The sequence below is a fragment of the Hyla sarda genome, chromosome 1 (genome assembly GCF_029499605.1).
Source record: "Hyla sarda isolate aHylSar1 chromosome 1, aHylSar1.hap1, whole genome shotgun sequence".
In the NCBI taxonomy this organism is placed as follows: Eukaryota; Metazoa; Chordata; class Amphibia; order Anura; family Hylidae; genus Hyla; species Hyla sarda.
The window spans coordinates 172958624-172970765 of NC_079189.1; the positions used below are offsets into that span (position 1 = coordinate 172958624).

General features: G+C 50.5%; 1 protein-coding gene across 5 annotated transcripts in view; it reads right to left on the minus strand.

Annotated features, from left to right (window-relative positions):
* The window catches only part of ADAD1 (adenosine deaminase domain containing 1), a 190310-nt gene that overhangs the window by 149778 nt on the left and 28390 nt on the right, over nucleotides 1–12142 (minus strand). For 3 of the 5 annotated variants that reach the window (XM_056564051.1, XM_056564044.1, XM_056564050.1), the window contains exon 4: nucleotides 7693–7845. The exons of the other annotated variants lie outside the window; for them this stretch is intronic. In XM_056564051.1, coding sequence (XP_056420026.1) covers nucleotides 7693–7845 — 153 coding nt within the window. The remainder of the gene's footprint in view (nucleotides 1–7692; nucleotides 7846–12142) is intronic. 5 annotated transcript variants of the gene reach the window in all.

The window sequence follows — 12142 nt, forward strand, 5'->3', positions numbered from 1 at the left end:
AATTGCATTTAGTCTGGCAACCCAATAGAAAAAAAAAAAGTACAGAAAACCTGCTTAACAGGTCATGTCTGACTCCTACAGATACTATGCAACAACTGTTTAGTGTAGGTAGAAGTTGGAAAGCCTTACTTATTTCTGCCTCATGTTGCTGTCACGATTCGGCTCACAGGTTGTGGATCCACTGTGTCAGCGAGGGATTGGCGTGGACCGTGCTGGTGGACCGGTTCTAAGAGGCTACTGGTTTTCACCAGAGCCCGCCGCAAAGCGGGATGGTCTTGCTGCGGCAGTAGCAACCAGGTCGTATCCACTAGCAACGGCTCAACCTCGCTGACTGCTGAGAAGGCGTGGGACAGAAGGACTAGGCAGAGGCAAGGTCAGACGTAGCAGAAGGTCGGGGGCAGGCGGCAAGGTTCGTAGTCAAGATGGATAGCAAGGGTTCAGGTAACACAGGCTTTGGACACACTAAACGCTTTCACTGGCACAAGGCAACAAGATCCGGCAAGGGAGTGCAGGGGAGGTGATCAGATATAGTCTGGGAGCAGATGGAAGCTAATTAAGCTAATTGGGCCAGGCACCAATCATTGGTGCACTGGCCCTTTAAGTCTCAGAGAGCTGGCGCGCGCGCCAGCACATGACAGCAGAGGACCGGGACGGGTAAGTGACCTGGGATGCGACTCGCGAGCGGGCGCGTCCCGCTGTGCGAATCGCATCCCCGACGGCCATGTCCGTGCAGCGCTCCCGGTCAGCGGGACTGACCGGGGCGCTGCAGGGAGAGAGACGCCGTGAGCGCTCCGGGGAGGAGCGGGGACCCGGAGCGCTAGGCGTAACAGTTGCCTCCTAGTGACAGGGGCATATACCCATGGTGCTGTGTCCCCCAGTGCAATCCATTAGAAAAACTTAAACCTCTCATACAATGAATAAGCTACTGTACTCAGGTTATGAAAGTTACAGCGTGAACAATGCTTCATGACTGATATGTTAGCAACCTGTCAAAGTTAAGAGTTCAATTTCTACTTTCACTTACTGGCAAGGGCCTCATGGACTTTAGAGATATTTTTCACCAAAAAGAAAAATGTATATGCTGCTGGGCATGAAACAAAAAACACAAAGTCATACTTACCTAAACTGATCCCCTGCGGCTTATGTTCCATGCACTTCTAGTCACCACTAGTCATCACTGTTCCTGGTGGCTTCTGGGTTGGAAAGTCTGAACAGGACCTGCCCTCTTAGCCAATCACTGGCTGAGTCAGTCAGTCATTGACCGAGCTGGCAGATCCTGACTATACAACCAAAAAGGAGATTTTTTTTGTACTTACCGTAAAATCTCTTTCTCGAAGGATCCATTGGGGGACACAGACCGTGGGTATACGCTGCTGTCTCTAGGATGTTTGACACTATGGCAACAGAAAAGTCGGCTCCTCCCAGCAGGGTATACCCACCTCCAGGTCACTGAGCTGATCAGTTTCAGTCCCAGAGTAATAGGAGGAGACCGACAGGTCAAAGAAAAGACCATGAGCTGTCCGAGAACCAGAAAAAAATAACTGAACACCACCTCGGACAGATAACCAAAAAGAAACACCAGAAAGGGTGGGAGCTGTGTCCCCCAATGGATCCTTCGAAAGAGATTTTACAGCAAATACAAAAAAAATCTCCTTTCCTCTATCGGCTCCATTGGGGGACACAAACCGTGGGACGTACCAAGGCCGTCCCTTGGGTGGGCAGAGAAACAGTCAGGCAGACGGCTGAACCACTGCCGCCTGCAACACTTTGCTGCACAGACTAGCATCAGCCGATGCGAAGGTATGAACCTGGTAGAACCTCGAGAAAGAATGCAAAGACGACCAGGTGGCCGCCTTACAGATCTGCGAGGCCGAGGCCCTGTTGCAGAGGGCCAAGAAGGCTCCAACAGAACGGGTGGAATGAGCCAAAACCCTAAAGGGTGGGATCTTCCCTTTACAGCGGTAAGCTTCTGAAATAGCAGATCGGATCCACCGAGAAATGGTGACCTTGGAAGCAGGCTGTCCCTTACAACGACCTTCCGTAAGGATGAACAAGGAATCACACTGACGAAAGGAAGAAGTGACAGATAGGTCCTAACTGCCTGTACCACATCCAGTTTGTGGAGTAAACGCTCCCTGGGATGAGAAGGAGCAGGACAAAAGGACGGAAGGATGATGTCCTCATTGAGATGAAAAGCCGAAACAACCTTTGGTAATAAAAAAAAGAAAGGATCCGGACGGAAAACAACCTTGTCCTGATGAATCGCCAAAAAAGGAGAGCGGCAGGAAAGAGCTGCCAGTTCAGACACCCTCTGACTGGAGGTGATAGCTATAAGGAAAGCCACCTACCAGGAAAGGAGGCTAAGAGAAATCTCCCTGAGAGGTTCAAAGGGCACACCTTGCAGGGCACCTAGGACCAGGTTTAAGTCCCAAGGGGGAGAAGATAAGGAGGGGCAGCATGAGCCACGCCCTGGAGAAAGGTCCGGACATGAGAATTGGACGCCAGAGGGCGCTGAAAAAGAATAGAAAAGGCTGAAACCTGACCCTTAAGGGAGCAGAGACCAGCCCCTGTTGCAGTCAACCCTGACTGCAAAAAAGAAAGAAGACTGGGAACGGAAAAACTCACAGGAGAGAAGGCCTGAGAATTGCACCAACGAAAATAAGACCGCCAAGTACGGTGGTAAATTTTCGCAGAAGAGGGCTTGCGAGCCCTGAGCATGGTGCGAATCACCTGCAAAGAGAAACCGCGGGCCCTTAAAACCGCGGTCTCAACCGCCACGCAGTCAAACACAGCAACTGTGAACTGGGGTGACAAATGGGAACCATTGACAGTAGGTCTGGCCGAAGAGGAAGACGCAACGGGACGTCGTCCAGGAGCCTGACCACGTCGGCGTACCACGCCCTTCGGGGCCAGTCTGGAGCCACGAGAATGGTGGGGGCGCTCTCTGCTTTGAGCTTCCTCAGGACCCTGGAAAGGAGAGGAAGAGGAGGGAACAGATAGGGCAGGGCAAAGCCCGGCCACGGGATCACCAAGGCATCTACTGCTAGGGCCAGGGGATCCCGGGACTTCAACACGAACTGAGGAATCTTCCAGTTGTGTCGGGACGCGAAGAGGTCAACGTCTGGAGTGCCCCAGAGGTCGCAGATCTGCGTGAAAACCTCTGGATGCAGAGACCACTAGCCGGGGTCGGCCGAGGACCGGCTGTGAAAGTCCGCTTCCCAGTTGAGCACTCCCGGAATGTGAACCGCCGAAATGGCCGGAACCCTGTGTTCCGCCCAGAGGAGAATCTTCGTCACTTTGGCCATGGCTGCTGAGCTGCGAGAGCCGCCTTGCCGGTTGATGTACGGCACGGCCGTGGCGTTGTCCGACTGGACCCGGACAGGACCGCCCTGAAGAAGGGACTCCCAATGGAGCAGACAGAGATGGATCGCCCTCAGTTCCAAGATGTTTATGGAAAGAAGGGCTTCTCGGGGAGACCAGCGGCCTTGAACCGTTCGGTCCCTGAAAACACCGCCCCAGCCCGACAGACTGGCATCCGTTGTGACCACCTGCCAGTGGAGGGGGAAGGAATGATTGCCCCTGAAGAAGCAGGGAGGACCGGAGCCACCAGAGAAGGGACTGACGAGACCGTAGAGATAGAACAATCTTGCGGTCAAGAGACAGGAGACCTGTCCCACTGAGAGAGAATCGCCAGCTGAAGAGGGCGGTAATGAAACTGGGCAAAGGGCATGGCTTCCATGGCTTCCACCATTCGACCCAGGACTTCCATGCAAAGACGGATGGAAACTGGGACCTGCTTCCGAAGAGAGTGGACACCCGACAAGAGTGTCAGTCGCTTGTCCAGCAGAAGGCGAATCCGTGCAGCGGCCGTGTCGAATTGAAGCCTCAGAAAGACCAGGGACTGAGTGGGGGAGAGGACAGAATTGTTCCGGTTGACCATCCACCCGAAGCGAGATAAGATCTGGAGAGTGAGATCCACGTTCTCCAGATTCTGGGCTCTGGTGGGAGCCTTGATGAGGTCGTCCAAGTAAGGAATCACTGAGACCCCTCTTGACCGCAACAGGGCAATCACTGGCGCCAGGATCTTGGTAAAGACCCGAGGAGCAGTGGCCCAGCCGAAGGGGAGGGCTACAAATTGAAAATGACCCTCTGGAACTGCAAACCGGAGGAACCGCTGATGGCCTGGAAATATTGGAACATGGAGGTAGGCATCTTTGATGTCCACCGAGGAAAGAAACTCCCCTTGATCCATGGACGGCACCACCGAACGGAGAGATTTCATACGGAAATGACGGATTAGAAGATGTTGATTGAGACGCTTGAGATCCAAGATTGGCTGCACAGAACCGCCTTTCTTGGGGACCACGAAAAGATTGGAATAGAAACCCCGAAACCGTTCCTCGGAAGGAACCGGGACAATGACCCCCTGGATAAGAAGGGACTGAAGAGCCCCCTGAAATTCCCTCGCTAGTGAAGGAGACCGAGGGGCCCGGGACTGAAAATCTGATCCCTCGGAAGGGAGGCAAATTCTATCCGGTACCCGTTGGACACCACGTCCCAGGAGTCCTGAATGTGCATGGTCCAGACGTCTTGAAAAAACAGACAACCTCCCACCCGAGAAAATTCTGCGGGTCGGAGCATCCCTTCATGCAGAAGTGGGCTTACGGGTTCCCGATTTGGCCACCGAACGTTCTGAATGGTTATCCGAGTTCCAAGAGGGGCTAGCCCGGAAAGCAGGAACCTTTTGTCCCGGGCAGGCACCTGCCCAGACCCTTTATTGGAACCAAAAGTCCGAAAGAAGTGTTAGCCTTGTTCTGGGGCAGTAAGGAACTCTTGCCACCCGTCGCCTCTGAGATAATCTCATCAAGGCGCTTGCCAAAAAGCCGAGAACCGGTAAACGGAATTTCAGTGAGAGACTTTTTGGAGGCAGCATCTGCGTTCCATGCTTTAAGCCATATGGAGCGACGGAGGGCTACCATGTTCCTGGTGGCAGATGCAGCACAACGGGCTGACTGAATGGAAGCAGAACACAAAAAGTCTCCAGCTTTAGAACATTGAAGAGCTAGAGAGGACAATTCCTCCTTAGGGGCTCCTGAAAGAATACCCTGACAGAGTTGGGAATGCCAAACCGAAAGGGCCTTAGATACCCAGGCAAAAGCGAAGATAGGAAGCAGGAAGGAACCGGCTGCTACGAAGGCCTGCTTCGCTAAGGTCTCTACCTTCTTGTCTGCCGGATCCTTGAAAGCAGCCGCATCCGCCAGCGGCAGCGTAGTAGCCTTGGAAAGGTGGGAAACTGGTGGACCACCGATGGGGGGGGGGAAGTCCACTTAGAGATGAGGTCCTTGGCGAAAGGATATCTTGGATTTTCTTAGAACCCTGAAACTTCCTATCAGGATGCCTCCAGGCCGATTCCAGAATGGCGTCAAATTCAGCATGAGAGCTGAACACCTTGGGTGCCGGTCGGGCACGGTGAAAGGAAACTTCTGGAGTGACGTCCGAAGTTTCTGGGTCCTCTAGATGAAAGATGCCGAATCGGAAACCTTGTTCGAAAGTTCTCCAGGAGAGTGTGAACAAGTGGATGCAGCCCTGGAGGAGGGAGACTCCGACCGGGCGCACGGCTCTGGATAGCCAGAGCGGTGACCACGGGAACACCTTCTGGAAGACTGACGTTTGCGTCCAGAAGGAGCGGTGAGGCAAGACCTACGAGGGGATCGCCCGTGTCTACCAGAAGACCCAGGGGATAAGTCAGAGGAGACACCTCTAGAACGCTTGTAAAAGCGTGAAGCATGTGGAGAGGAGGAGCGGGTCCCCCTGGAGGGCCAGAGCAAGGTGGACCTCTCCAAGGCAGTCACCACAGAACAGGAGACCTGAGCCAAATTGGATATGGACTGGGAGAGGGAAGAAACCCAGGCTGGAGGGGCGGCCGAAAACACCGGGTCTGCTAAAGCATCAGGGGCAGAAATGAGAGAGAAAGAGAGAAAGAGAGAGAAAGAGAGAGAGAAAGAGAGACCGGCCAATAGTAATGGAGGGCTGGGCTCTGCAAGGGCTCTGCTGATTGGCCCTTGCAGCTCCCATGTGTGCCCACAGCGCTGATTGGTGGCCAGTTCACGCCTCTGTAGAAGCTCCGGCAGCCCGGGTGGGCGGAGCTAATGTGCCCCGGCCTCCGAAAAAATACATTAAGAAATAATAATGGCGCCCGCTCCCGGCCCCGAGCGTACATGAGAAGGCATATGCGCCCGGGGGGAACGGAGCGGGCGAGCGCCGCCGGCAGCCGCAGCTGCCGAAACTAAAGTAAAGTGAAAGTAAATCGAGCGCTATGCGCTCGTAGAGAAAAGTGAAGTGACTGTGCCCCAAACACACTGACTGCCCAAAAGACTGCTCCCCCATATAATAAAGGTGTCCCTTTCCTGCAGGGAATATCCCATGGCCAGCCCCATCTCACACTGCTCAAGTATGAGCTAGTGGTCCAAAAACTGGGATGGTCCAGATGTTGCAAGTCCGACCTAAGGGGAGGAAAAAATACTCACCTTAGTCTGAAGAACTTACCTCAAGAAGTCTTCAGAATGTAGTCTTCAGTCAGCATTGTCACCTGCAGCAAGCTAAGCTCATAGCGAGGCGAACAGGGAGGTAGGGCTACCCGGACCGATGAGGTACAACCCCAAACGCTGACCGTTGGTGAGAGGGGGTTAACAGTACATCCCAGATGCCTGCCACCTTTCGCAATGGGGAAACAGTGAACCGCAGTTCCTGTGTCCCCACCTGAAAATGGAAAGAAAAAGGAATAAAAGAACACATTCCCTAACTAGGACAATAAAAAATAAAAGACCTGGTCTGAGGAAAACCCCAGACCAGTGTCTATCCTCAGACACTAAGCTGAAACTGATTAGCTCAGTGACCTGGAGGCGGGTATACCCTACTGGGAGGAGCCGAATTTTCTGTTACCATAGAGTCAAACCTCCAAGAGACAGCAGCGTATACCCCCGGTCTGTGTCCCCCAATGGAGCCGATAGAAAAAAGCCGGCAGAACATTGAGCAGTGGGGACCAGACATACATAGAAACTGCAGGGGATCAGGCTAGATTAGTATGACTTTTTCTTCTTTTAGTACAGAATATGTTAAAAGGAGTATTTCTCTCTCATCTAGACATGTTCAAGATACGCCAGAGATATCTGATAGATAAACTCTCTTGATATAAAGTGCCCCTCCACCCTATCCAGACTAGCTGCCACCACTGGAGGTAGTCAGGAAGCCGAAAACAGGTAGTTGAGCTACAGAACGCATTTTGCATGACTGCTATCAGCCTTAATAGGAGCAGAGTTAATAGTATTGCAATGTGAGCTATGCTGTTTCTGTAACTCTGGAGTTACAGAAACAGTGTAGCTCATTGTGCTATGCTCTTACCATAACTTCCATTAACATAGATGGGATTTAAAGTACACAAAGAGCATAAAATAGGCTGCCGTCTGTATTCGGCATCCCGGAAGGCATGAATAAAACTTCAAGCTCAAGATATGTGCTGGTCTCAGTTACTACATGGCAAATCCTACGAATGTGCCACGTCAAGGATAAGTGTGGGGGGGGGGGGGGGGAAGAAACAGTCCCCACAAATTCATTAAATAAACTAAAAATATAGATAATAAAAATAAATTTTAAGTGTAGTATGCCCAGAATAGTATTTTTGGACTGAATTACCATACGATTCTGATTCTTCATACTGAAGAAGTTCATCCAAAGCCAATTGTGCAGCATTTGCCTTTGCTTCTTTTTTGTTCTGTCCCATTCCAGTTTTGTATTGAATTCCATCAACAATGGCACAGAATGCAAAATAAGCACCAAAAACATTTCCTTAAGATACAAAGATGAAGAAAACATTACAAGGTATTACATTAGCTTTATGATATGGCTCGTGGCAGTAGAGTAAATTAAAATATATAGCCTACTAAAAATAAAACTAACTTTCACATCACAGAGGAATAAAATTATACTCCATGGATATACCATTGTGTACCCACAGTGAAAGTATAGACTTTTATAGACCAAATATACTCACAACAAATGTAGACTACACTTTATTCATTTCACAACTATATACACAGACCTTTATAAAATTTGAGGGACACAAACATTAGATCCAAAAATGCAGGGATTTGTGCTCAGATATGCATCAGTTCATTCGCTTGAAAATAAAGGAAAAATTTGTGCTAGTTACCCATCTGTAAATATCTTCATAACTTTTTTTCCCAATAGTGCAAATACAAAAGTGCAGCGGAGGAACTTAAAAAAGACACAGGAACGATACCTGGCGGCTACAGCCATTTCCTGCATCAAGACGCACTTCTTTGGGCCAGCAGTACGTGTCACTGGGTTCAGGTAAAAGCTAAATAGAGCTTACATATAAGGGACATAACACACAAGGAAGACAAAACACAAAAGGTAGGAGCAACACAGAAAAAAAAAAAAAAGACACTTTGCGAGAAAGCACAAAGGAAATGTAAGAATGGCAACAGTAAAGAGTTGCAATAATGTTTTCAACCACACAGACGTGCCGTTGTCTGAGGATTGCATTGCTCTCCTGTCGAAGGGTTTAAATTATTTTCCTGTTCATTGCAGCCAGGCAGTCCCTTGGATCTTTTTAGTAGAGCTGTTGCACGAGATGTTACAGCCTTAGTATACCCTAACACTCTTGATGGACGAAGAGAGAATGGCTCTGAACTGGTTAAGTAATAGAACAGATTTAAAAGGTGTGTAAAGTTGATAGAGGCGGCAGCAGTCTTAATGACAAGAGAATAATGTAGTAAAAGCAACCCATCAGTTGTCAGATTCGAATATCTACACTACTTTAACTAATAATCCCACACAATGAAATCAGTCATTTACGTTATTTTCTGAGGAAACAGGTTGCGCTAGACCTCCTCTCTTAACCCCTTGAGGACCAAGCACATTTTGGCCTTAAGGACCAGGCCAATTTTCATTTTTGCATTTTCTTTTTTTCCCCTTCACTCCTTTTACAATCCATAGCTCTTATTTTCCACCTACTTTTTGCACAAAACAATTGTACTTTGTAATGCCATCTCTTATTTTACCATAAAATGTACTGCGCAACAAAAAAATATATATATTATTTGCGGGCGGAAATTTTAAGAAAACTACAAGTTTGCAACTTTTTTTTTTGGGGGGGGGGGGGTTGGTTTTTACGCAGTGCACTTAATGGTAAAAAATAAACATTATCTTTATTCTGTAGGTTAATGTTTATTCTACTATTTTAAAAAAATTCAACATTTTTAACAAAATGAGGGCTAATTTTTTTTTGCGCTGTAATTAGTAGTTTTTATTGGTACCATTTTTGTTTAGATTGTTTTTTATAAATGTTGTTCCAATATATGAAGGACACGCGTAGTAAATGTATGGCGCTGCAGCGAGTACCTTTGTTTCATGCACAGCGGGTCCAGGTGGCTGTCAGCAGCCGCAGACCTGCCAGTAACAACGGACATCAGCGATGTTAATACAGATAACGGCATCTGCGGCAGTATGGAACTTTAAATGGGTGATCTGATCGTCCGCGACAGTCACGGGGATCAGAACAGCCAAGATGGCGGACAGAGGTCCCCTCATCTGCCTCCATCTGTCCTCACGGCGTCTTCTCCTCTGGTCTGAGATCGAGCAGCCAAAAGAAGATCGCTGATAACCCTATGGGGACTAAAAAGTGTAAAAAGAAGGAGATTTTTTATGCTTACCGTAAAATCTTTCTTTCTCGAAGGATCCATTGGGGGACACAGACCATGGGTGTATGCTGCTGTCGCTAGGAGGCTTGACACTATGGCAACAAAAAAAGTCGGCTCCTCCCAGCAGGATATACCTGCCTCCAGGCCACTGAGCTAATCAGTTTTAGTCCCAGAGCAATAGGAGAGGACCGACAGGTCAAGGAAAAACACGAACTGTCCGAGAACCCGAAGAAAAAGTATAACTGAAAACACCCTCGGACAGACAACCAAAGAAGAACCGAAAAAGGGCGGGAGCCGTGTCCCCCAATGGATCCTTCCAGAAAGATTTTATGGTAAGCATAAAAAAATCTCCTTTTCTCCATCGGCTCCATTGGGGGACACAGACCATGGGACGTACCAAAGCCGTCCCTTGGGTGGGTAGAAAAGAACCGGTTAGGCAGACGGCTGAACCACCGCCGCCTGCAGCACCTTCCGGCCCAGACAAGCATCAGCCGATGCGAAGGTATGAACACGGTAGAACCTCGAGAAAGTGTGCAAAGACGACCAGGGAGCTGCTTTGCAAATCTGCCAGGCCGAGGCCTTGATCTGGAGAGCAAAGGATGCACCAACAGAATGGGTAGAATGAGCCAAAACCCTGAAGGGAGGGATCTTCCCTCTGCAGCAATAAGCTTCCAAAATGGCAGACCGGATCCACCGAGATATGGTGGCCTTGGAAGCAGGTTGTCCCTTACGCCGACCTTCCGTAAGAACGAAAAAGGAATTGCACTGACAAAAGGAAGAGGTGACAGAGGTGTAGGACCTAATGGCCCGCACCACATCCAGTTTGTGGAGCAAACGCTCCTTGGGATGCGAAGGAGCGGGACAAAAGGACGGAAGGACGATGTCCTCATTGAGATGAAAAGCCGAAACGACCTTAGGCAAAAAGGAAGGATCTGGCCGGAAGACAACCTTGTCCTGGTGAATCACCAGAAACTGAGAACGTCAGGAGAGAGCTGCCAATTCGGACACTCTCCGAATGGAGGTGATAGCTACAAGAAACGCCATTTTCCAAGAAAGGAGGCGCAGGGACACCTCCCTAAGAAGTTCAAAAGGGGCACCTTGGAGGACCCCAGAACCAGGTTTAAGTCCCGAGGGGGAGAAGGTGACCGATAAGGAGGGGCAGCATGCGCCACTCCTTGAAGGAAGGTCCAGACATGAGAATTGGAAGCCAGAGGATGCTGAAAAAGGATAGAAAGGGCCGAAACCTGACCCTTAAGGGAACTGAGAGACAACCCCTGTTCCAATCCAGACTGCAAAAAGGATAGAAGACGGGGAACGGAAAAAGTAACAGGAGAAAAGGTCTGAGCTTCACACCAACGAAAATAAGACCGCCAGGTTCGGTGGTAAATTTTCGCAGAGGAGGGCTTGTGAGCCCTAAGCATGGTGCGAATGACTTGGGAAGAGAAACCGCGGTCTCTCAAAACCGCGGTCTCAACCGCCACGTCGTCAAATGCAGCGACTGTAAATTGGGGTGGCAAAAAGGACCGAGACAGCAGGTCCGGACAAAGTGGAAGGCGAAACGGAGTGTCGTCCAGTCTACGTCGGCCTACCACGTCCTTCAGGGCCAGTCTGGAGCTACTAGAATGGCGGGAACGCCCTCCGCTTTGAGCTTCCTCAGAACCCCGGGAAGGAGCGGAAGGGGAGGGAACAGATAGGGCAGGGCAAACCCCGCCCAAGGAATCACTAGGGCATCCACGGCTAGGGCACAAATGGAGGAATCTTCTGATTGTGTCAAGACGCGAAGAGGTCCACGTCTGGAGCGCCCCAGAGGTCGCAGATCTGCGCGAAGACCTCCGGATGCAGAGACCACTAGCCGGGGTCGGCTGAGGAAGTCCGCTTCCCAGTTGAGCACACCCGGAATGTGAATCGCTGAAATGGCCGGAACCTTGTGTTCCGCCCAGAAGAGGATCTTTGTCACCTCGGTCATGGCTGCCGAGCTGCAAGTGCCGCCCTGCCGATTGATGTAAGCCACGGCCGTGGCGTTGTCCGACTGGAAGCGGACAGGGCGGGTCTGAAGCAGGGACTCTCAATGAAGACGACAAAGAAGAATCGCCCTCAGTTCCAAGATGTTTATCGGAAGAAGGGCTTCTCGGGGGGGGGGGGGGGGGGGGGGACCAGCGGCCTTGAACCGTCCGGTCCCTGAACACACCGCCCCAGCCCGACAGACTGGCATCTGTTGTGACCACAGGCCAGTGGAGGGGAAGAAATGATCTCCCCTGAAGAAGAAGGGGGGAGCGGAGCCACCAGAGCAGAGACTGACGGATCCAACGAGGGAGAACAATCTTGCGATCGAGAGACAGACGAGACCTGTCCCACCGGGAGAGAATCGCCAGTTGAAGGGGGCGGTAATGAAACTGGACAAAGGGTACGGCCTCCTTGGC